The sequence below is a fragment of the Denticeps clupeoides genome, chromosome 3 (assembly GCF_900700375.1).
Source record: "Denticeps clupeoides chromosome 3, fDenClu1.1, whole genome shotgun sequence".
Classification (NCBI taxonomy): Eukaryota; Metazoa; Chordata; class Actinopteri; order Clupeiformes; family Denticipitidae; genus Denticeps; species Denticeps clupeoides.
In genome coordinates this window covers 2,829,057-2,854,079 of record NC_041709.1, presented here as the reverse complement: position 1 = coordinate 2,854,079, position 25,023 = coordinate 2,829,057, and the positions used below count along the sequence as shown (strand labels likewise).

Genomic DNA, 25,023 nt, shown 5'->3' with positions numbered 1-25,023 from the left:
AACTCTGTCACCTTGTCGTAGAATAATATAAAACTGTGATTAAGAACCTGTTACACAAGTTGTAACTTGAAGTAACAAACAAAAGGGGTATTCAGTTTGAAACTCTGCAGAGAATATACACATATACATATGTCCATAATGACCCAATGGCAGGGTTTGCTATTTGTAGCTGTTAGTTTGATGCAAGTACCACTACCCCAGCATACCTTAAATAGCTCTTTAAGGAGTTCTTTATACTGTGGTTGGCCTGGCGGATAAGGAGTCAGACCCATAATCGGAAGGTTGTTGGTTGGAACTACCCACCTGAGCAAAGCACCGTCCCCACACACTGCTCCAAGGGAGATGGTTAAAAGCAGAGGACACGTTTCGTTGTGTCACCGTGTGCTGGGCTGTTTTACAATGACAATAACCTCACTTTCACATTATGCTGCAGCTGTTCGGGTCAAAGATGTTAACTTTGTTCCAAAGTAATTTTATTATGTACTATACACATTTTAAATTGCTGCCAAATGAGAATGAAATAGAAACGGATAACATGTGCATCGTTCTTAATTATATTCTTTATCAGGAGTTGTAAGATCGTTGTTTTAGTATTGTATTTAGCAGTATTAGCAATATTTAATGTTTCCTTTGTACTCATTACAAGCTGAGGCGTGAGTACGTAAAGCGTTACGTTCGGAGGTGCAGATATGGCCCCGCCCACATGCTGCGCGCTGATTGGCCAGGCTGCATGTTTGGGATTGTTGTGACGGGAGGACGGCGCCATCTTGTTTTATTTCCGTTCTGGAACACGGCGGTCAGGTTGACAGGACGAGAAAAGGAGCTGCTCGACTCGGGCGTCGAATAATGTAGCGCAGGGAGCGCCAGTGCCGCATCTTATAGCGCGTTGCAACCCGCCCCGGCCTCGACAAGAAAAGAATGGGCGGCTAGGATCTCGCTGTCGGGCGTTTCAGGGTTAAAGGCACTCGCGTTCTCGGTTCTTTTCTGCGTGGGGTAGCTGCTATGAATGGAGGATAAATGTTGCCGAAGGCTGACCGCGGCAGTTTCGTCCTCCTCCTGTCTCTCCTCTTCGTCCTGACCCTGACGGATCCCCCGCGGACAGGTACGGGCTTCCACCCCCTCGGCGGGACGCGACGCGCGTCAACCGACGCGTGCTAAGCTAACGCTAGCCGAGCCGCGAGCAGGGCTTTTAAAAAAGCAGAAGGCGGGGGGGTCCGGGAAAACCGAGGAAAACCGGGAGCGTCCGGCGCGTTTAGAGCTGCTCTCCGCGTCCTGCTCGGCGTGTGGCGGAGGTTTAAAAGGCGGCCTGGCCTGCTAGCACACGGCCGAGCTGTCTGCGGACAAAATCGCACGTTTAGGCACATTGATGACAAAAGATTACTTCGCTGCACTGGACGTAATTTGTCTAAAAAAAACAAAACACCTCGTCCCTTATGTTGCGTGACTTGCTTGCACGAATAATTGAAAATTTTAACTGTAGATTTTATTATTGCTATGCTCCAGGTATTCCCGTAGAATAATCAAAAGATAATTTTCATAGTCATATGTCATACGCAGATCCAATTTTTTTTGTATATTTTTTTAATGAGTTTATATGTGTAATAATATATGCATGTGATTATTACCGTTCCTCACGAACCTTTTTGTACTGATAAATGCAGATGAAGGCTTTGTAATTCTTTTGCCGTATCGTTTAGCCCAGGGTTCTTTAGAACACTGAAACCGTATCTGTGCTCTTGCAAAGGATGGTACGAAAGGTATGAAATCCAATTATTGCCATTAAGGGTCTTAACTTGTGAAAACTGCTCTCAAAAATTGAAGAAGCTAATGCACACAAAAAAAAAACCCTGATTACACATTATTGCTGGTTGCTTGCTTCTTGTTAGTCTGTTTCAGATCGTGTTACAGCCAGAGCCAGTTGCGTCCTAATGAAAACCCCCTGATTTGTAGTGGAGCGCCGATTTAGTCCGCTGCTTCTGAACAGAGGTCTTTTATTGCCCCGAAGCACGTTTGATGGTCTGCCGCTCGCTCCCTGCTGTGATTCCTAATAATCTTTCCTGCCTGCCTTTTCACTTCCACGGTGAACCTGTATTATTCCCCCTTTAAGCGTTATTCTTAGTACCCAGGTAAAACGGGGAGTTGTTCTCTTTATCTGTTTGCTCAGTTGTACCCGCTGCCGTCACCGGCTCAGTTTAGGCCGGTTGTTGTACGGCGACAGGTGCTGGCACGTCAGGAGCTTTCGGCTCTGTGGGTTTAACGTCTGTATCGGTTAGTGGAGCGGCGACGCTCCCCTCCTGCACTTTTATATTTAGAGCTGTTAACAGGTGACCCATCTGCACGTCCAAACCGCCCGTATATCTGCCCATTTATATAATGAAGGCTGTGGGGGGTCTCTGTCGTCTTCCCCTTTAGAGGCCGGTTGGTCGGACTGGAATGCCCAGAATTTATAGGAAATGCCTCAAATGTATAGGAAATGCAGATATATCCACACTGCTCGGCAATGTGATGCAGAGAGATTAATTTATATAATTGATGTGATTGACTTAAAGAAACAAGAAAGCAGTGAAAAATAAAAAGGGGTGTGGTCTGACCCATGATGAAAATAATGTCGCTAATAGTGCCACAGTATCCATAAAAAGCCTCATGAAATTTACACTTATATGAAGTATCCTGTTTTTCGCACTGGAATTGTGGGGTTACCTGACAAGTTTAACCAGGATGGTAGGAGCCTAGTAGGTAACACACTTGCCTATGAACCCAGGTTCAAATCTCACTTACTTACCATCGTGTCCCTGAGCAAGAAATTTAACCCTGAGTGTCTCCAGGGGGGGACTGTCCCTGTAACTACTGATTGTAAGTCGCTCTGGATAAGGGCGTCTGGTAAATGCTGTAAAGGTAAATGTACAAGTAATGAAGTGTGTCTCGTGTCCTGCGAATCAGGTTAATTGCTTTCCTCATGGAGGATTTGAACCCCTGTTCTTGTTTGCAGGCCCCCAGCTCGCTCTGGCAAGACTGCTGTCAGGTAAGCAGCATAATGCCTTCTCGCCTGCACTAATCCCCTTGTTTTTACCCACCCCCCCTAATCACTTCCTTCATTTACATAAGACTACGGTTCTACTTCGTTTTAATTTAACACTCAGGTCACATGTGGCTTATCTGCCATGCGCTTGCAATCCGTCCAACAAATACTTCAAGAATTTTTTTATTTTTTTTTGGTGACCCAGACTCGTAACAAATCAGCACAGCAAGGTCAGCTCTCAGCAGCCATCCTAATTTCCCTCATTTCTCAAGTCTGTAATTCTTAGAGAGCTAATTCCCCCCCTCAGAAGGGATTGGCCTTAACAGAGATGCTTAGGCTCCTATATAAATCAGAGCTGACACTGGGATGCTGACCCAGTTTAACCAGTCTGTTGTTTCCCCCCCCCAATGGATGGAGACACCCGTGCGTAGGGCCTTTTCCCTCTTTCCCCCTTTTTTTCCCCTTAGATGTAATTCCTGAGGAGTTTAAATGCTGATTCATTTCATTTACTGACCAAAGACTGCATGATTAGTACGTTTATTTTATATATTTTAACCAACTACCAATTGGCACTGTAAGAAGATCTTTTTGGAAGGCCCCACGGTGGTATTTTGCTTTTTGTTGCGACCATCCTACCTCCAAGGCCACGTGTTTGAATCCCTCGCGGCTCCGGCTTTGTGTTCGCATGCGTTCCTCGTCTTGCCGCCGGTTTTCACCCAGGCTCTGTGCATTCCTCCTGCTTTCCCGGGGCATGCATGCTAGGTGAACTGGCCGTGGATGTGAGCGCATGGCATGCGGCCTGACCTCTCGCCCGGTGCCCGGGTAGTGACGGGTGTGCGAGTGAAGCTATCGCTTTGGAAATGTGATGTGTGTGTGTGTGTGAGTTTGAGGTGCTGATGAGCCGCTGCGTGAATTACAGAGTTGCGCTGCAGCGCTGGGCAGTTTGCCTGTCGCAGTGGAAAGATGCAGTGCATCCCCCTGTCCTGGCAGTGCGATGGCTGGACCGCATGTGAGGACAAGAGCGATGAGCTGGACTGCCCCCGTGAGTATCGCCGTCCTCGAGTGCCACATGTATCATATGCTGTTTTACTTTCTTTCTTTCTTTATGTTGGGGTACCCTCCAGCTTTTCTGCATGGAGGTCAAAGGTCACACCCTTATCGTTTTGTGTCCGTATCTGCAGCTGTCTGAATTGCACCGAGACTCCTACCTGGTGGTAATGTTCTACAGCTGGTCCCTGTCGCGTTTGCTCGGACCCGGAACAGCGGGTGTGTGGGCTGGTAAACAGCTCCTCGCCGGTCGGCGCTGCCTCGTCAGCGGCCCGCGTAATATCCGCGCCGCGCCGCGCACAGTTGGAGGGTCAGAGAAAGAATTGGCACGTCGGAGAGGAGATGAGGAAAATGAACGCTCGCACAACGAAACACGCACTCGTCAGAATCGCCGCTTAGCCTCTCGCGGTGCTGGAATTCCGTAGTTTTCCCTTTCAGACGATTATCCTCACGTGCAGCTTGGAATTCTTTCTTTTTTTTATGCTTTATTTGTGGTTTTCAATTTTTCAACAACAAACAAATAACAGCTGTTGACCAATATCCACCCCCCACCCTCAGATCCACCCATCAAACAGCAAGAAGAGAAATAAATAAATAAATAAAATAATAATAAATTCATAAGAGAAAAGGGGAAGGGAAGCTGTCTCCTCTCAGTGTTGTAGTATTTTGCAGCTTGGAATTCTAAGATAATCGAGAGGCACAAATCTGGTTGTTGCAACAATAGGAATACACCGAAAATGTAACCTTGGCCTTGACCATGAGATAAGTCCAACGTTCGATCCAGCTGGTGCTGCTGCTTTGGTTATTCACGCTTCCAGACCGACAGTGAAGTGTGTAGTTTAAAAGAATTAATCTTATTGAAATTGTGTTAATCACATTTGATTAAAATTGGCTGCGGTTTTCTTGTTTTTGTGTCCACCGTCTTTCTTGCGTTCGCTGTGTAAATGAGGTTCTTCCTGAGAACTTCTGACCAAGTTCCCCTCCCCTACACACACACACACACACACACACACACACACACACACACCCCTACCTCCATGATTCCGGTCTGACCCCTGGCTGCATAACAGCCATGATTAATGGGGATTTGCTCAGCATGTGACGTCCTCCGCTGGGCTTGGCTTGTTAGGCAGTTGTGACTGGCCTTTCACACGCGGCCTGGATGAGAGTCATCAGGTGAAGCTCTTCCTAACAAGCACGGGATGTGTGCGTTCAGATTTCTGCCAAAACAGCTTAATTTTCAAGCACAACTCCTCACATACTCAGTTTAGCAACGTACGTGTCTTTGGTCAGGCGGCTTTTAGCTTTTTGGTTGAAACTAGATCACAACAGATGCCCGGCTGGTGTTAACCTTGGTTTACTTTCTCTCTCTCTCTCTCTCTCTCTCTCTCTCTCACACGTTTCCTTTACAGCCATGAAGGAGGAGCGTTATCGCTATAGCAACGGTTTTGACCAGGTGGAAGATGTCATGGGCGTCGCCCAGCCCGTGCGGTTCAACAGTAAGCCGAATCCCCGTTTTGCGCGTTTCGTCTTCGGCATTTCTTTTTCTGCCGCTGAACGGTTGTCGCTTGCCTCCGCCCAAACAGAGAAGTGTCCCAGCGGGTGGCACCATTACGAGAAGACGGCCAGCTGCTACAAGGTCTACCTGAGAAACGAGAATTACTGGCAGGCGGTGGACACCTGCCAGAAAGTCAATGGGTCGCTTGCAACCTTTGTCACCAACGAGGAGCTACAGTTCATCCTGAAGATCGAGGTGGACTTTGACGAGAAGGTGTGCGAGAGGAAGGACCAGTGCAAGTGAGTCAACTCTGTCGCCTTTTTCACATCATTTGGTGGGAGTATCACCGAGCATAAAAAGCACACTTAAATAAGCAGCTCTGATGATTTTAACCAATAAAAGTGACGAGTCCAAACATCAGCACAAGTGTCTTCTGTGAGAACTTGTAATGCTTTAAGACTCAGGGGCCACGTTGACTTTAAAAACTTATCTGTCAACCCAGGCCACCCAACTACTGGTTCAGTCCTTAGTAATCTCACGACTGGACTACTGTAACTCCCTTCTAGCTGGTCTACCACTACGTACCATCCAACCTCTACAACTCATACAAAATGCAGCAGCACGACTGATCTTCAACCTTCCCAAGTTCTCCCACACCGCCCCTCTGCTACGCTCCCTCCACCGGCTCCCAGTAGCTGCACGCATCAGGTTCAAAATACTGATGCTGGCCTACAAAGCCAGACATGGAGTTGCACCATCCTACCTCACAGCCCTTATTACACCTCACACTGCACCTCGTATACTCCGAGCCTCCAGTACTGCTCGCCTGGTCCCTCCATCTCTGAAGGTAAAAGGAAGACGCTCATCTAGACTCTTCTCCGTCTTGGCCCCTCGGTGGTGGAATGAACTTCCCCTCGAGGTCAGAACAGCTCAGTCACTGAGCACCTTCACACGGCAGCTCAAGACCTTCCTCTTTAAAGAATATTTAGATTAAATTGTCATTTTCTTGTTGTCAAACTTTGTGTACAGAATCTACAACAGAGTGAATAAAAAGATTGTTTCATAGTTGGGGGTCCTAGTGAACCGGAATTGATCTCTTCATCGATGGTAACTTGAAAGCACGTTGTAAGTCGCTCTGGATAAGGGCGTCTGCCAAATGCCCTAAATGTAAATGTGACAGAGGGGCCGGGCCAGCACCAGATGACTATAGGAACAGTGCTGCTGATCACCCCGCTCTTTGGAGAAAAGCTTGCTATTGTGCTGTTGACTGCGCTCACCAGTTTGTACAAATAAAAAGCTCTTATTCCAGCCAGAATGAGGGCCAAGCGAGTTCTTCCTCCCGCGTGGGCGAAAAACTCGCTACGGTATTCAAGCGCCGTCCCTTTATGTGGAGTGTAACACCCTCGTGTCTAGCGGTCAGAGGGACATGCTGGTGTTGGACTGCAGCGTAACGAACCAAACGAACACCGACAAACGCCACAAAGGGACATAATATTTATTTCGTGAATTATTATTTAAAGCGCACAACGGTAAAGAGACTACAAGACGGCGATGAAACATGAGAGCAGGGTGGTCGTGACAGTGACTGGAGCAATTGAACGTTCCTGCTTATCATGCAGTGAACCATATGGAATCAGATTTGTGTCAGATTTTGTGAATGAGTAGTGTGTGATTTTGAAACAAAACTTTCTTAATATCAAATGAAAATACGACGTTGAAATGTAAAATAAGAGGCTGGAATTTTGTCCTTCTCCATTCCCTGGAACTCAATCACTGCGAGAACATGCAGAGCAGCATCAGCTATTAGCCATCACATATCAGTGTATTTAATCATATCATCATAATCAGTGTATTTAATCAATACTTATTGTGCGGTTGATTGTGTGCACAAATCCCATATTGCATATATGATCGCAAATGGCTGTCACTGCTGTGTGTGCACATCTCGCAGTGATAGTGTTCAGAGTTGTTATTTGGTTCAGAAGGGTGATTGTAGCCTAGTGGGTAACACACTTGCCTATGAACCAGAAGACCCAGGTTCAAACCCCACTTATTAAGTTGTGTCCCTGAGCAAGACACTTAACCCCGAGTGTCTCCAGGGGGGGACTGTCCCTGTAACTACTGGTTGTAAGTCGCTCTGGATAAGGGCGTCTGGTAAATGCCGTAAATGTAAATGATTGGAAGTACAGCTCTTTTCAGGGAGCCTCACGATTTATCAACACACAAAGCATTCATATTTGACTAGTAAGGCTAAAATATGATGCTATGGATACCATGAGTGCGAAAAGAGTGGAACTTCCCATGACTAGTTAGCCCCACCCACACGAGACAACGTGTTGGTCAAGTTCGGTCAATGATCTGAGGCTCTATCTGCACCTAATGCGCCACCTGATGGGATGCCGGGCATTACAGGAGAAGGTCAGATTAATTCACTCAAAATTAATCTGGGCAATTTGGCACCAATCTTCGGCAAGCCGGGTTTAAAAAGTCCCATTGGACCAGAAGTCCAATGTGTTTTTATTCTGGTCTCTGAAACTGAATGAAATTATGTTTGGTGCTAATCTCCCATCAGGCAGGTGGGTTGATTAATGTCTGTGTGCTTTCGACAGGTTCTGGGTGGGCTACCAGTACGTCATCTCCAACCAGAACCATTCTCTGGAGGGACGATGGGAAGTGGCATATAAAGGTTAGCCTCCTCTGCTAGACTCTTGGTTCAGTATTTGCTCCGTTAAACCTCAGTGGTTTAGCACGTCTCTGTCTGGCGCCATGGAAACCAGCCTGCTTTCTGTACACAGGGTCCATGCAGGTCTTCCTGCCACCTGAGGGCCTCACCAGCATCGCCAGCACTGCCCCGACCCATGACAATGTCTTCTGCGCCCAGCTGCAGCGCTTCCAGATAAAGAGCATGAACGAGAGGGGGCTGCACAGCTGGCATGCTGAGAACTGCTACAAGAAGTTCCCCTTTCTCTGCAAGAGGAGTATGTTCTCTCGCCTTGACTGCCTACTGGTCTTAGAACAGTCTGGGCACCCACCCAGACATACAGCACAGGCCAAACGTTTGGACACACCTTCTCATTCAATGCGTTTTCTTTATTTTCAATAATAATAATAATAATAAAGTGAAGTGATTGTCACATGTGATACACAGCAGCACAGCACACGGTGCACACAGTGAAATTTGTCCTCTGCATTTAACCCATCACCCTGAGTGAGCAGTGGGCAGCCATGACAGGCGCCCGGGGAGCAGTGAGTGGGGACGGTGCTTTGCTCAGTGGCACCTCAGTGGTACCTTGGCGGATCGGGATTCGAACCGGCAACCTTCTGATTACGGGGCCACTTCCTTAACCGCTAGGCCACCACTGCCCCATGACCATTTATGTTGGTAGATTCTCACTGAGAATCAAAACTATGAATGTGGAGTTATGAACTTAACAAAAAAAGGTGAAATAAGTGAAAACATGTTTTATATTCTAGTTTCTTTGCTCTGATTACTGCTTTGAACACTCTTGGCATTCTCTCCATGAGCTTCAAGAGGTCGTCACCTGAAATGCTTCTCCAACAGTCTTGAAGGAGTTCCCAGAGGTGTTTAGCACTTGTTGGTCCAGCTCACCCCAAACCATCTGGATTGGGTTCAGGTCCGGTGACTGTGGAGGCCAGGTCTCCACTTTTTGTTAAGTACATAACTCCACATGTGTTCATTCATAGTTCTGATGCCTTCAGTGAGAATCTTCCAACGTAAATGGTCATGAAAATAAAGAAAACACATTGAATGAGAAGGTGTGTCCAAATGTTTGGCCTGTGCTGTAGATGACTATATACTACATTGTTTATTTTTTTGGTATGGAAAAGTCTGACTTAGAGTGGGAATCCTGATTATGATATTTTACTCTGCTGCTGCAGAATCTGGCTACTTGTTAAGCACAGTTTGAGGACTCTCCACTGACTCCTGCCTGGAGAGGCATCTTCCTCTGAATTACACCACCTGTTTTTGCTTCCTGTGAGGGATTTTCCCCTCGTCGTCAGAAAGACAGAGTAGGGGTTCTGTCCAAACTAATTGTGATTTTGGGATGCACATGAAATAAGCACTGGTTTTGATTGCTTCAATTCTCAGCCCTCAAGGTCCAACCTTCCTTTACCTGTGAGTCAGGTGTGAGCCTCCTGGCCAACCAGAATCAACCCAAACTGACAATGAGGCATGGTTATGGATGTTATGTTGGTGTAAAAACCAACATTAATAAGTTGTGAATACTTTTATTGTTTTGGTAAAGCATGATTTACGGCAATAAGGTAACTTTTGTTTTTTTTTTTTTCCCTCCTCTCTCCACATCTTATTTGCTGTTTTAGGACAGACGTGTGTGGACATCAAAGACAACGTGGTGAATGAGGGCTACTACTTCACTCCCAAAGGGGACGACCCATGCCTGAGTTGCACGTGTCATGACGGCGAGCCAGAGATGTGTGTGGCCGCCCTATGTGAGCGGCCGCAGGGCTGTCAACACTTCCGCAAAGACCCTAAGGAGTGCTGCAAGTTCACCTGTCTGGACCTTGGTACACCCCTTCACTTTAAAACACATCCACATATAAGTAAACATAGGTACAAGCTCAACATTTGCACCCTGTTGTAATGCACCAGTTTGCCACCAGATGGAGCCTGTTTCCATCTGTTAAACAGTGCAGCGGTGCCAAAATCATTTACATTATATTACATCATCAGCATTTATCACACGCTCTTATCCAGAGTGCCTTACATTCAGTAGTTACAGGGACCGTCCCCATTGAGACACTTAAGGTTAAGTGACTTATTCAGGGACACAGTGGGAGTAAGTGGGGTTTGAACCTTCTACTTTGTCTTATCCACTAGGCCCATACCACCCATTTAATCACCCCAGCTCTGTTTTTTTTGCCTTCAAATATGCAAAGTAGTGACTGATACTTCTCTCACCTTACACACCACCATTCTTTCTCTCAGATGGGAGCAGTCTGTTTGACTCCATGGCCAGTGGGATGCGTCTCATTGTCAGCTGCATCTCCTCCTTCCTCATCCTCTCCCTGCTGCTCTTCATGGTGCACCGTCTGAGGCAGCGCCGGAGGGAGCGCATCGAAACACTCATTGGCGGCAATTGTAAGCGCTTCATTTTTTTTTTCTGCCATGGTGCAAGTACCTTGGTGTATAATAGTGAATAAATTGTCCTGTTGCTATGAATGAGTAGTGTGTGATAGTGTTTTTTTGTTTGTTTTTTGTTTGTTTTTTTTTTTTATTCCCCAAGTGCACCATTTCAACCTGGGTCGGAGAGTTCCGGTCTTTGACTATGGTCCGGATGCATTTGGGACAGGCCTGACCCCACTGCATCTGTCTGATGATGGCGAGGGTGGAGCTTTCCACTTCCAGGAGCCTCCACCCCCCTACGCCGCTTACAAATATCCCGACATCCAGCACCCCGATGACCCCCCACCCCCTTACGAGGCCTCCATCAACCCTGACAGCATCCTCTATGTGGACCTAGGTACATTTACACAATTCCAAACGCGAAGAGTTCAGATGAATGGTGTTTTGTCCATGGGTCTAAGTTAAATCAAGCCTCCAAATTAATACGATTGGGATTCCAGGTAATACGATTTGGATATTAGTTAAAGGTCCCCTGACATGAAAATTTCACTTTGTGAGATTATCTAACATTAATACGAGTGTCCCTAGGCTGTCTTTTAGAGGTGTGAACCTTCCTTGGTCACACGATTTTATTTGATTATGATTATCAGTGCCTCGATGCATCACAATGCATCCCGTAACATTGTCACCTGATGTTTTCATATAGAAAAGTTAAGGTCTCGTACACCTGTGTGGAAGCTTTGATTTGCTACAATGAGCAGAAAAGCAGTCGGCGTTCAGTCCACGCTCATCTTTAACGCTGCACTATGCAGTAAATACAGACATCACCATACTGTGGGCGGTTAGCCATCTACCCGGTCCTGATGCAGATCGACTGTACACAAACCAGAGGAACCGAGCAGACTGGTCCAAGCTCCTGTGGTCCCTTTATTATTTCATTTTGTATTACATAAAAAAAATAAAATAAAAATACAAAATTTGGCACACGCCGCTCATTGTTTATTTGTTAGTTTGTTTTATGTAAAAAACGCAGACACTTCCTGTCTGCGCCAAACATTGTGGTTGGGGAATGGTGTTGATGACGTAATTTCTGTGAATGCCCATGCACTACTACTCCCCTCCCGCCTCTCTCCTCCTTTTTAGCATACACAAACTGAAACGGCACGTCCTGGGGAAATCTCGTTGTGGGATTGTGGCTAATATTCTGCACCACGGCTGAATTTCAGATAGAGACTTCAGAGACAGTATTAAGGAACCACTAAGGCCGATATAAAAGCATGTCAGGGGGCCTTTTTAAAAGCAAACACTCTCTTAAATATGCATGTAGCAGTGATCTAAAACCTGTGATCTTGGTAAATCTTTGGAGTGGAAAATCTGCTTGTTTTCATTCAGATGAAGTTTTGATGGTCAGCATTGTGTTGCGACAAACTGTTTAAAAGTCACAGCTTGCAAAGATAAGGCAATTTCACACTTCCTTCACTGGCTTCCAGCAAATGCCACTGACCACCAGTTGGCCACCATTTCCTCACATTTTTTGTGTGTGTGTGTGTGTGTGTGTGTGTGTGTGTGTGACTTGGCAGGAAGGAATGGCGTCCCTCTAACTGCCAGCCATATGTGCACAGAAATGGAAGCGTTCCACCGGGGCGGACCCGGGGAGGCGTCCATACGCGAGCCCCTCCGCCCGCCCTCCCAGGAGCGCGAGGACTCCATTGACAGCAGCACTTTCCTGGTGGCCCCGGACTCCCCCACCGAGAGCAGCGTGCCGGGGGGCCCGACGTCAGCCACTGATTCCTGCAGCAGCGCCCCCTCTCTCAGCACTGTGGTGTAGACCCACAGCGTGAGAGAGCCACGTGAAGGCAGGTGATTGGGCGCTCTCTAAGCGGCCAAACCCGGGGGGAGATGAACGGAGGACTCGCACTTGGGTCTTTTAATTCGAACAATTGGTGGGAGGGCAGGCGGGCAGAGAGAGACACTCCACACTTACTGCCAACTGAGACTGGCTGAGGAACTTCGCAACAGAGCCACGGACACGAGACACTACAGCTGGGACAGGGCGGAGACGGTTTGGCCTGGCCAGTCGGTGGTGGTGTTGCTTCGTCTTTTATTGATCAAGCAGAGCTTGTAAATGATTTCTGTCAGCTTGAACTTTATTTCATGTTTTAAAAAAAGAACCTCACCCCTGTTCTGCCTGATCTGCTTTGTTTAAATTTGTATTAACTCTTACTGGCACGTACGGCAGGTAAGCGGTGAAAAAAGATGGGGAGATCGTGGCCCCTCAGTGGCCTTTTGGCACATACACTGTCTCTGTGTGGGCATACTGTACACTACGATTTTTTTTTTTTTTGTATTTCTGCATTTTTGGATGTGCATCCAATGTCTAAAAAGTGTGGCAGCCTGTGTTTTCTTGTTCTTCAGATCAGCAGCACAAACAAGAGGTACGACGCGTCGACTCGTCTTGGATCCGATGCAGAATGGGGATTTCTTGTGCACTGTAGAGAGGATGCAGTGCAGTGTTTTTGAATTTCTTTTTTTTTTTTTAATAGACTGAGCTCATGGAAAATGTCTCATTGCTTGAAATAATTGTTAGTGCTTTCTCCATGCAGAGGTTTACTGCAGCGTTTTTTGTAGCGGTCATTGTCCTGGGAAAACGTTTTTGGGCCTGTAATTTACATTTTATTACATCTAAATATTTAATTGGGTGACAAAAGACTGTTTTCTCAGTCTTAAACATTTTAATGCCCTTTTATTTTTCAGTTATAGCTCTATTTGTTCAAATAATGCGATTAAAGCAATGCTGTTCCCAATCAATTGCCCAAATGCTTCAATAACTGTTCAGCTCTGTGTAAGTAGCTCGACTACTGAACTGGGATCAGTTTGGACTTGCCGCATAATGAATAATGCTGAAATGTGGACACTGGTGATCTGACTTCAGATCAGTTCTTTTGTACGGTTCTCTTTATATGTGGCGGTCTGTTCAGGTGCAAACAAGATCTAATAATGTGAGTAATTTGCCATCATGTATAGTTTAGTTTTGATTCTATCCCCCCCATTGACTGTATGCATATGTGAGGTGTATGTAAGGGCACATAACAAGATACATTAGAAGTGTTTTTTGTTTTTTCCCCTCTTCTCTGTTCCCATTACGTTTTGCACATAATGTTATTTTGCCATGCGGGTTCTGTGAAGTTGATGCTTGATTATGTACAGAAGACTGTTCTACAATCACTACTGTTTAGAATGGTTTCATGCATTATTTTTAAGGTTCGTGTTTTCCTTGAAGTGCTCTAACTGCATAGCTTTTTTTTTTTTTTTTCTTTTTTGAAAATTCAGCTTCCCTGAGATTCACTACTAGACATGACAATCATTTTTCAGCAGGCTGCAGATCTGCATGACTCCTGAGAAGCCCTCACTCCCCCCCATTAAAGTAGCTTGCAGAACAGATTATTTATTAAATGCCAGCCAGTGGAGGAGGGTCCTTTTATTAAGTAAATTCAGCATCTGCAATAAAAAATAAAAATCTATATTCTGTGTAGTCCTTCCATTTTATATAGTGTTTTCCATGTTTTCTTTTTACTTTTACTTGTCTCTGCCAAAACGTGAAATCTTCTAGAATTTTAAGAACAAAAACCTTCCCATGTGTGTGTTTGGATTAGGGATGAAATCTGGTTTAAAGTGTTTACAGAGGTTTTTTTTTTTTTTAGTAATGCATGTTTGACCAGTTTCAGGCATGCAGACAGGATGTATTTCCAAATTGATTTTTTGCAACAAAGCAAATTATTATTATTATTTTTATGTTTTGCTCCCACAGATGCTTGCCTATGAATTTGTGTAAGGACACATGTCCTCGTCCCACTCCTACAAGCTGGCAACTGCAAACCCCTCAAGTAGTTTTTTTCTTGTGGTGGTGCAAAAAGAAATCTAATAATAAAAAAAATTCAACCATGTTTTATGTAGAGTGCATTTTAATATCAGTTTTGTTTTAGACATTTTAATAGTAGTGATTTTCTGCTTCTTTTCCAGGGGGCTTTTTAACTAGTAGATGTACATCTAATCAAATGCCAAATAAATTGTTGTCATGAAGGACGAGCTGATCTTTGAATTTTTGAGTGTCTGTTGTGTTCAAATTACTTTTAAAATACATTAGGACTCATAAGAAAATTTTTGGTTTTATTACATGTTTTGAGGTCTTACTCATATTTATGGAGATTTAAAGAGCTCCAAACAGATCCAAATATTGGAATTAAATATTGTCTATTAACCTCCACATTATTTACGCCCCTCTTTTATTTATCGTTTGATCATTCACTCATTATGTTTCTATTTAAATGATGGTGAGGGCCTGTTCGCTCACAGTATTTCATGTAGGGGTGGGCAATATATTGAATGTAATCAATGTATTGTGGTTTGTTCCATGTGTGATGCTCACAGTGTAAAAATTTACGAAGAGTATGATCTTAGTTTGAGAACGCATTTCGATGCCTTGTTGCTACAGGCCGTGTGTCAACGTGTCAATCCACAGAGGTCTGGAATTGGCTTAACAGCAGAGAGAAATGTTTAAATTCGTTATATTGGTGTCGCTTTACGAAATAAAGGGCCAAATTTGGCATTTATACAGTGATTTAGAGGTAATTGAGTTATATTTTGTGTAATTTCATTTACAGCATTTGGCAGATGCTCTTATCCAGAGCAACTTGCATAAGGGCTTTAAATATCCATTGATGAAATCCCTCGTTTGGTTTACTAGGACCCCATCAGTAGATATTGTTCGCATAACAACTCAGAACCCAACCAATACTGAGCTGTATTGAAATGTAGCTTAAAAATGTCAATGTTATTTTAGGCCATATTGCCCAGCCCTAATTTCATGTCAGATGTACATTATGTGTTCCTGACGTACAGTTTATTGTCATGTGAATACAGAAATAATCAAATATAGGTAATAACTGATGGAACAAGTACATAAATTTACAAATCATAAACAGGTCAACGTGTCTGCAGTCCTTGACCAGTGAGTGAGCCCAGTGAGATCCCATGTCCTTGCTGCTGGTTTACTGTGTGCACAGCTCATGTAGTGAAGGGAGAGAGCAGTCGCCCCACCTGGCCTCAAAGCTGGGCCAAAGATCCAGGATCCTTCACCCCATCACACCCCACATCGTGACCCCTGTCATAGTTCCCAATACGTTCATCAACGGCGCATCACTTTGTTATAGCCATATTCCAAAAATGGATTGAATTTGTTTTTCCTTCGGAATTCTGCCCCATAATGACGTGAAAAAAGTTTACTTGAGGTTTTGGCAAATGCATTAAAAATAAGTATTTACATAAGTGCATGTAAGTATTTGCAGCCTTTGCCAAGAAGCTCAGATTCTGCATCTTTATGCATTTGACTGGACCTGATTTGGAAAGTCACACACCCGTCTGTATAAGTTTCCACAGTTGACTGTTCACGTCAGAGCACAAAACCAGGCATGATGTCAAACGAATTATCTGTAGACCTCAGAGACAGGATTGTCAGGATCCAGACACAAATCTGGAGATGGTTACAGAAAAAATGTCTGCTGCTTTGAAGGTCCCAATGAGCACAGTGTCCTCCATCATCCGTAAGAGGAAGAAGTAAAAAAAAAACAGACGTTCAAAAACTCTTTCTGGAGCTGTCTGGCAATTTAAACTGAGTTATCGGGGGAGAAGGGCCTTAGGAGCTCCAGAGGTCCTCTGTGGAAAGAGGAGAACCTTCTAGAAGAACAGCCATCTTCACCAGACAGAAGCCACTCTAGTAAAAGCCACATGGTGGCCAACCTGGAGTTTGCCAAAAGGCACCTGAAGGACTCTCGGACCATGAGACATTCTTTGGTCTGATGAAACAAGTGTTGAAATCTTAGGTGTGAATGCCAGGCGTCACGTGACAGTGGAGCAGGGTGGTGGCAGCATGATGCTGTGGGGAGGGTTTTCAGCTGCAGGGACTGGGAGACTAGTCAGGATAGAGGGAAAGATCACAGAGACATCCTGGACGAAAACCTGCTCCACAGTGCTCTCGAAGTCAGACTGGGGTGACTGTCCATCTTTCAGCAGGACAACGACCCTGAGCACACAGCCAAGACATCAAAGGACTGGCTTCAGCAACTCAGAATGTCCTCGAGCAACCCAGCCAGAGTCCAGATTCGAATACTTGATTAAAAATGTCTGAGGTGATCTTAAAATGACTGGTCCATCAACGCTTTCCATCCAACCTGATGAAGCTTAAGAGGTTCTACAATGAGGAATGGGTGAAACTGGCCAACAATAGGCGTGCCGAGCTTGTGGCATCATATTCAAAAAGACTTGAGGATGTAATCGCTGCCAAAGGTGCACCAACAAGGTGTGAAAGTGAAAGCGATTGTCATTGTGAAACACTGCAGCACAGCACACGGTGCACTCAACTAAATGTGTCCCCTGCATTTAACCATCACCCTTGGTGAGCAGTGGGCAGCCGTGACAGTGTGTGGGGACGGTGCTCTGCCCAGTTTTCTCAGTTTGAATACATTTCCCAGAACTTCAAGTGAACTTGTTCACGGAGTCATTATGGAACTCCTTCAAGACTGTTGGAAAACCATTTCAGGTGACGACCTCTTGAGGTTGACGTTGAGGTTGAAGTTTATTGTCATTTTGTCAAACCATTTTATCTAATTTAATCCATCTTGGAATGAGGATGTAATGAGGATGCTGTCCTTCAGCATCTCACGTCCAAATGTTTCCTCTGACATAGAGGTCTGCTTTTCCAGATACGTTCTCTCAGGTCTGTAACAGAAACAGAGCGTGCTTAGTAAGATTGGTAACTTTCTTTTTTTTTATACAGAAAAAAGGTGGACAGATGGTCATCAGAGTGTCATAAATGTGTCTGTTGCTTGGCACAGCGTGAATTCCTGCTGGAAAGGGCCCGGGTGATCGTTTCCCCTCAACCCTTCTCACACCACTGAACTTCTAGGCCATAAAGGCTGTAATGTGATATGTGATGTTAGCTTTCGGAATTCACCTTGCTTGGAGACATCCATGGTCCTCCTCTGACTCCCTCTTCCAAGTGTCCCAGATAGTGTCCCATTTTGGAAAATCCTACAGATCAGGGCAGATGTGGAAGCGGGTCGTCGCTTTAACCGTGTTGCGATAACCATTCTCTGGGGCACTCTGAACATAAAGAGAGCAGCCACCCAGGAAAAGGCTTTTGTTAAAAAACAAACCCCGGTGACTTGTCCACACTTCCTTAACGCATGGGTGCTAACAGTTTAGCCGACGCCATCTCTTGGTTGGCTAAATCTCGTTTGTTTTTTTGTTATCTCTGAGCAACATTAGGAATCTACAGGGTGGACCATTTAAATGGATCCACCTTAATAAAATCTGTCTCTCCATCTCTCCACCTCTCTGTCTCTCCATCTCTCCACCTCTCCATCTCTTCACCTCTCCGTCTCTCCACCTCTCTGTCTCTCCGTCTCTCCATCTCTCTGTCTCTCCATCTCTCCACCTCTCAGTCTCTCCATCTCTCAGTCTCTCCGTCTCTCCATCTCTCCATCTCTCCACCTCTCAGTCTCTCCATCTCTCCGTCTCTCCATCTCTCAGTCTCTCCACCACTCCGTCTCTCCATCTCTCCGTCTCTCCACCTCTCCATCTCTCCACCTCTCCGTCTTTGTATCTCTGCCTCTCCATCTCTCCGCCTCTCCATCTCTCCATCTATCTGTCTCTCCATCTCTCAGTCTCTCCACCTCTCCGTCTCTCCATCTCTCCGTCTCTCCATCTCTCCATCTATCTGTCTCTCCACCTCTCCGTCTCTCCATCTCTCCACCTCTCCATCTCTCAGTCTCTCCATCTCTCCACCTCTCCGTCTTTGTATCTCCGCCTCTCCATCTCTCCATCTCTCCTCCTCAACGCCGAGCTGCCCGTCTGCTCTGCGCGACTCGTCGCCATTTATACCATGTTTTTTACCGCCACGGTTTTATCGGCGATTTACGTGACCGCTTACGCCGCAGGTGAGTGACGTTTTCCGTTTGTACCGAATAAAACGACGCAAATATTCCCAAATATAAAGCGGAATAAAAAGCGCTACTGTGCCGACGAGACCCGACTTTTGGAATAAGACTCTGTTTCTGCTCCCAGACTTTTGCTACGATGAGGGCCACTGTGGTGAGTATCGGCTTTCCGACACGGTACCGTTACTGTAGTAAAATACACTTTAGTTTAGTTAACCTTCCTCCGTGACTGCTTTATCCCACGCAGATCCGTACGCGTGGGGCGACACGTACCCCACCTGCCACCCCCTGCTGGAGGGTCACCACTCCCCGATCAACCTGGACCGTCACGTGACCAAGGACGTCGCGCTGGACGCGCTGCGTCTCCACGGGTTCGACTCGGTGCACAAAGGGCAGTGGACCTTGAGTAATGACGGACACTCCAGTAAGCCTGTCTCTCTGTCTCTGTCTCTCACACTCACACACACACACACACACACACACACACACACTTAAAAAAGTACCAAGAGTACCAGGGACAGTCCACGATGGTAGTAAGAGGGGTTTGAACCTGGGTCTTCTGGTTCGTAGACGAGTGTGTTACCCGCTAGGCTACTACCACATGAACCTGCATATTTCTATATGTAATATAAGGTGTGTGTGTGTGTGTGTGTGTGTGTGTGTGTGTAGTTGTACTAGACATCGGCAGTGGAATGGCGGTGAGTGGCGGCGGCCTCCCTGGCTCCTACCAGACCGTCCAGCTGCACTTCCACTGGGGCAGCCCGTCCACCAACGGCTCCGAGCACACCATGGACACGCAGAGGTTCCCCATGGAGGTGGGGACGCGTCCACGCGCCACGTTCCGCCCGTGGCGAACTCGCGCTGGGACGTGAACGCGTGCTTGTCTTCACAGATGCACGTGGTGAACGTGAAGTCGGTGCATCCCAACCTGTCGGCCGCCATGGAGGACCCGACCGGCCTGGCGGTCCTCGGCGTCTTCATCGACGTGAGAGCCGGCGACGCGCGCATTTGAGAGCATTTATACGAGTGGCGAGGCGTTGACATGCCAAGTGTGCCTTTAAACATTTCCAGGTTGTTTATGGTGACAATGTCCACTTCAGCCCAATCTCAAAAGCGCTTCCATCTATTGCCTATAAAGGTTTGGCTTGTGTGAATAACTACTTCCTGTTTAAGTGGCGTTGTCACTTTTATCAGTCTGGACTCTCTTTAGTATTACAGAGTAAAAATGGACGCCGGCGATGGCGTGATCTATTGTTGTCTCCCGCAGGACAGACGACTGCGGTCAGACCTTTTCCACTGATCGGCCTTTTGCCGCAGGCCAATCTGACGCAGTATTACCGTTACCATGGCAGCCTCACCACTCCTCCCTGCTCTCAAGTAGTTGTGTGGACCGTGTACGAAGTCCCCGTCCATATTTCCTGGGGGCAGGTGAGCGCTGCTGTTTATTCGCTGTGTGTGTGTGTGTTCTAAGCGGTTCTAGCACATCTCTAAATCTCATCTAGACTCTTCTCCGTCTTGGCCCCTCGGTGGTGGAATGAACTTCCCCTCGAGGTCAGAACAGCTCAGTCACTGAGTACCTTCACACGGCAGCTCAAGACCTTCCTCTTTAGATAATATTTAGATTCACTTGTAACGTTCTTGTTGTCGAACTTGTGTACAGAATCTACAACAGAGTGAATAAAAAGATTGTATTCATAGTTGGGGGTCCTAGTGAACTTGAACTGACCTCTTCATCGATGGTAACTTAAAAACACGTTGTAAGTCGCTCTTGATATGGGCGTCTGCCAAATGCCGTAAATGTAAATGTAAATGGTGCAGTGTTGGCCTAGTGGTTAAGGAAGCGGCCCCGTAATCAGAAGGTTGCCGGTTCGAATCCCGATCCGTCAAGGTGCCACTGAGGGGCCACTGAGCAAAGCACCGTCCCCACACACTGCTCCCCGGGCGCCTGTCATGGCTGCCCACTGCTCACTCAGGGTGATGGGTTAAATGCAGAGGACAAATTTCACTGTGTGCACTGTGTGCTGTGCTGCTGTGTATCACAAGTGACAATCAATTCACTTTAAAAATGTGGAGCTGGAACCGCAGAAAATGGCTGAGAACATTTGCGCTGTTGCGAAGCGCCTCGATCCTGACAGGTGTGTGTGTGTGTGTGTGTGTGTGTGTGTGTGCGTTCCTGCCGGCAGCTGGAGCAGTTTACGGGCGGGGTTTACGTGACGGAGGAGGGCGCGGAGCACGGGACACAGCTCAGGGACAACTTCAGGCACATCCACCCCGTCTTCAGCCGCGTGGTGCACGCGTCCCGGGACGCCCGGCTGCTGGCGGGCGTGGCCGCCGCCCGCCACGCCTCCGGCCTGCTCCTCCTCCTCCTGCCTGCTGGCCTCTGCTGCCTGACCCCCGGGCTCGTCCGGGCCTGACGGAGGACCGTTTTTTTCTGTCCTCGAAAAGGATTCTGTTAAAGCACTAATTTATTGTAATTCTTTTTATATTAATTGTTACTTTTGTTACAATGCGTCTGTGGTGAAAACAATGAAGGGAAAACGTCAATGTCCCCTATATGTGTTAGGTGGAGTTAGTGTGGTAGTAGCCTAGTGGGTAACACACTCGCCTATGAACCAGAAGACCCAGGTTCAAATCCCACTTACTACCATTGTGTCCCTGAGCAAGACACTTAACCCTAAGTTGTTCCAGGGGGACGACTGTCCCTGTAACTACTGATTGTAAGTCGCTCTGGATAAGGATGTCTGATAAATGCTGTAAAATGTAAATGTAAATGTGTCCGAAGCACCCGACGCATGAGCCGTGTCCCGTCGTGGACACCCGGGCCGCAGCTCAGAAACACACAGAGAGACACTCTGTCCTCGTCTCCCGCACGCAGCCTGAGCACGAACAGCCCGGGCTTCACTCTGGGTGAGCTCACCGCCTGGTGCTGAAGCGTCTGTGCGTCCTCTCTGTCCCCGTCCTGCGTGGGCCATGTCCCTGTCATTCTCTGGCAGGTTCTGCGAGGTCATGTGACACGACGCAGTTGCCCCTTTTGTCTCGGCTCTGTGCAGCAGGCTGTGTGGACGCTGCCACAGTGGGGTATTGTGTTACAGACAGACGGCACGCACACAAGTGCTGGTCATTCTCAAAACAAGCGTAACCGTAACATGTACAGTACAGGCCAAACAAATGGACACCTTCTCATCCGACGTGTTTTCTTTATTTTCATGACCATTTACGTTGGTAGATTCTCACTGAAGGCATCAGAACTATGAATGAACACATGTGGAGTTCTGTACTTAACAAAAAGTGGAGACCTGACCTCCACAGTCACCGGACCTGAACCCAATCCAGATGGTTTGGGGTGAGCTGGACCAACAAGTGCTAAACACCTCTGGGAACTCCTTCAAGACTGTTGGAGAAGCATTTCAGGTGACAACCTCTTGAAGCTCATCGAGAGAATGCCAAGAGTGTGTAAAGCAGTAACCAGAGCAAAGAAACTAGAATATAAAACATGTTTTCACTTATTTCACCTTTTTTTGTTAAGTACAGAACTCCACATGTGTTCATTCATAGTTTTGATGCCTTCAGTGAGAATCTACCAACGTAAATGGTCATGAAAATAAAGAAAACACATTGAATGAGAAGGTGTGTCCTGTACTGTACTGTACTGTACATTGTGTCCAAACCCTCCCAGCATGTTCATACACCTACCTGATATGCCTTTGAATTCAGGTTCTAACCAATCAAAAAAAGGACCGGTAGGTGGCGACAAACACGATAATTTTGAAACATTAGTTAACAGGGTCTTATAACAAAATCAATGTAAATGTTTCTAACGTTTCTTGTAATGCATTTTTTTTTTTTCAAGTTTGGTTTATATGAGATCTAGGTCTGTAGCTGCATAACTTTTTCAGGTTTTGCTGTTTTTATTTTTCCTTCATCTGGTGATTTTCATCAGAAAGAAGACCTGTTGCTCACCAGGACGGCGATAACATTTATAAAATATCATTTGGAGATGGTTAATTAGCCATTTGTATTAATTGAAACCTGTGGTAAAAATCCAAATCCCGCAGCTTTCTGGAGGTGGGGGACAAATCTGAGAAACGTGTGTTGCGACACCCCCAAGTGGTAAAGTAGGCAGTTCCTGGGAAAAGCAGCAGCAGCGTTTTCTCGGCCCATGATGACGACTGGCTTCTGAACACTGGGGATCACATATGTCTCTTTTGGAGAATTAAAATCTGCATGCAACAAAACCCCGGTGAAAAAAAAAAAAACAACACCAAAAATAATCAATAAAAACATTTGATTTATTTGGAAAAAATGCCTTTATTTTTCTCTCTCTCTCTTTTTTTTTTTTTTTATACATTTGTGTCGTAATAAATAGACTTGGGCGAATGGGTTGATGCCACCCAACGCCCTTGCCAATTTTGCATCATAATGCTTCCCCGCCCACCCCACACTGCAAACAAGTTTTCATAGAATTTACAACCGAAAATAAAAAATAAAGCTTGACACAAGCTGAAAATACTGCCACCAGCTCTGTGTACACTCTACGTCACATAGACCTCTCTGAGCTGTATCTCTGTAGCAAATTCTCCAGAACAAAAATATATATATATATATATATTTATATATATATTCACAGTCAAAGTATTTACACAATTAAGATTACAAAGAACAGAAAATGGGCAGAAAAAAGAAGACGTTTCTACAAGAAACAATCTTTCAAAGGGAAGGTTCAATATCTGATTTTATGTACAAGATGCACCTTTTCGATCTGATCACCCTTCTTTTTGCGTCTTCCTTTTAATGATCCCTGAAAAATATTCTTTATATTAAATACATTTTTTTTTCTTTCTTTATGCTTTCTTTTTTTTATTAAAAAAAACCAAGGCGGCGGCATTGTTTTCAGTATTTTCCCCATTTGGATTAAAAAAAAAATCCTCACATCTTTTGTACAAACGGTCCTTTCCTGTACAATATGAACATTTGTTGTCCTTGTAGCAGAATTTTAAAAACCCTACGCTGTGAGGAAGCTACTCTGTGAGAACCCTTGATTCATGAGGAGTTCTGATTGGCTTGGAGGGCTTAAATAAAATGAGCAGGAGCGAATGGCAAGAGCCAAAACGAGGTGTTGCAGGGGTGAAAAGTGAAGGAAAGCAAAGTGCAGAAGGAGGCCTGAGAAGAGGCCTCGAGAAACACTTCTGTAGTATAACACTGAGCTACATGCGTGACGAAGCACCGACCGGACGTGAATACAAGAGCTTCTCTCGGCTGCGTTTTGGCACTTCAGTTCAATTCATTCCCTGGATGCCACGATCCGACCCTCCACCGCAGGGCTGACGCCTTGGGTCAGCCTTACAACACTGAAAAGTTGATGGTGGCACGAACTACCTAACTGCCAATTCATTTCCATGTCTAAAATCAGTACGCTTCGACGAGCACGCAAGCGAACGCATGATCGGCAACGCCGCGAGTTGCAGCGGTCAGCCTCCGGAAGCACGAGGTCAAAAGCAGGGGGCCGCGAGGACGGCAGCAGTCCTGGTCACCGAGGAGCAGTGTCTGGAGTCGCTTCGAAAAGGACATCCGTGTTAGGACCATAATTAGGACCATGAGCTACAGGCGGCGTGTAATGGGGCAACTCGATCGTTTGACCTGATTGGTCGAGTCCCAACCCAAAAGCAGGAGAAGCTTGTACTGCTTCCATGGTCGTTCACCAGGGGGCAGCACATGCCCGTTTTTAATGCGGACCGTAGTAACAATGACCGCTGAAATAAATACTAGCCAGGTAAGCGTAGAACGTGCGTGTGTAGTGTAGTGAGTTGTAATTACGTCCCGTAAAGACGCGAGGCCGGATTCGTACGAGGGCCGTAAAGCTGCTTTGTGTAAATTTGCCTGAGGGGCGGCTAGCGCGGAGAATTTGGTTGGTGGCGCGGACAGGTCAGCTTCATTTGCATGAAATGACACATGCGCCACTCGCGGCTCCCCAAAAACAGCTTCGTGCTGGAATGTTACTATGGAGCACGACTGCTTTAAAACACCGTGAATAAATTAACGTTTCAATTAAAGTAACTTTTACTTTAATTCACTATATACTTTTTTTTTTGTGAGTGTGTTAAAAAGAAAAGCCCCATGGTCTCCCCATGGTCTGTAAGGAGGACGAGGACGAGGACGGGCGCTGGAAGGAAGCGAGAGGGAATATAGAGCTAGTACAGGAAGGTAAAGATGAGGGACCCAGACCTGGGGAGCTACATCTTACGGTTCATTTAACGTATGAAAGTCAATGGAAGAGTGGGCAGAAAGCGTCTCTCAAAGCACCTGAAATCGTAAACAACTTCCTTCTCGTAAGTTAAACCCTGGACGCCTAGCTGCACTA

The 25,023-nt window shown here is 46.1% G+C and overlaps 2 protein-coding genes across 6 annotated transcripts; both read left to right on the top strand.

Annotated features, from left to right (window-relative positions):
- Positions 1-750: 750 nt before the first annotated feature.
- dgcr2 (DiGeorge syndrome critical region gene 2) lies at positions 751-14,751 on the top strand. 3 transcript variants are annotated; one of them, XM_028973776.1, is made up of 11 exons: positions 751-1,102; positions 2,990-3,022; positions 3,939-4,061; positions 5,479-5,565; positions 5,653-5,863; positions 8,174-8,250; positions 8,360-8,542; positions 9,909-10,112; positions 10,534-10,686; positions 10,832-11,068; positions 12,252-14,751. In XM_028973776.1, the coding sequence occupies exons 1-11, from the start codon at positions 1,018-1,020 to the stop codon at positions 12,497-12,499; spliced, it is 1,641 nt and encodes a 546-aa protein (XP_028829609.1). In that variant the 5' UTR covers positions 751-1,017; the 3' UTR covers positions 12,500-14,751. The 3 variants fall into 3 exon arrangements, with proteins under 3 accessions (XP_028829609.1, XP_028829611.1, XP_028829610.1); XM_028973778.1 differs by having other exon boundaries at positions 12,064-12,394; XM_028973777.1 differs by lacking the exon at positions 3,939-4,061.
- Positions 14,752-18,476: 3,725 nt separating this feature from the next.
- car15 (carbonic anhydrase 15) lies at positions 18,477-21,320 on the top strand. 3 transcript variants are annotated; one of them, XM_028973781.1, is made up of 8 exons: positions 18,477-18,665; positions 18,793-18,819; positions 18,913-19,089; positions 19,335-19,480; positions 19,558-19,650; positions 19,737-19,803; positions 19,933-20,093; positions 20,849-21,320. In XM_028973781.1, the coding sequence occupies exons 1-8, from the start codon at positions 18,611-18,613 to the stop codon at positions 21,077-21,079; spliced, it is 957 nt and encodes a 318-aa protein (XP_028829614.1). In that variant the 5' UTR covers positions 18,477-18,610; the 3' UTR covers positions 21,080-21,320. The 3 variants fall into 3 exon arrangements, with proteins under 3 accessions (XP_028829614.1, XP_028829615.1, XP_028829613.1); XM_028973782.1 differs by lacking the exon at positions 19,737-19,803 and having other exon boundaries at positions 19,938-20,093; XM_028973780.1 differs by having other exon boundaries at positions 19,737-20,093.
- Positions 21,321-25,023: the final 3,703 nt, after the last annotated feature.

Bases quoted from the DNA above. Each gene is read 5' to 3' on its own strand.
- dgcr2 (XM_028973776.1), top strand. From the start codon at position 1,018: ATGTTGCCGAAGGCTGACCGCGGCAGTTTCGTCCTCCTCCTGTCTCTC. The intron at 3,023-3,938 runs GTAAGCAGCATA...CGTGAATTACAG, and splicing joins TCTGGCAAGACTGCTGTCAG to AGTTGCGCTGCAGCGCTGGG. The intron at 8,543-9,908 runs GTATGTTCTCTC...TTGCTGTTTTAG, and splicing joins CCCCTTTCTCTGCAAGAGGA to GACAGACGTGTGTGGACATC.
- car15 (XM_028973780.1), top strand. From the start codon at position 18,611: ATGTTTTTTACCGCCACGGTTTTATCGGCGATTTACGTGACCGCTTAC. The intron at 18,666-18,792 runs GTGAGTGACGTT...TTCTGCTCCCAG, and splicing joins CGTGACCGCTTACGCCGCAG to ACTTTTGCTACGATGAGGGC. The intron at 19,090-19,334 runs GTAAGCCTGTCT...GTGTGTGTGTAG, and splicing joins GAGTAATGACGGACACTCCA to TTGTACTAGACATCGGCAGT.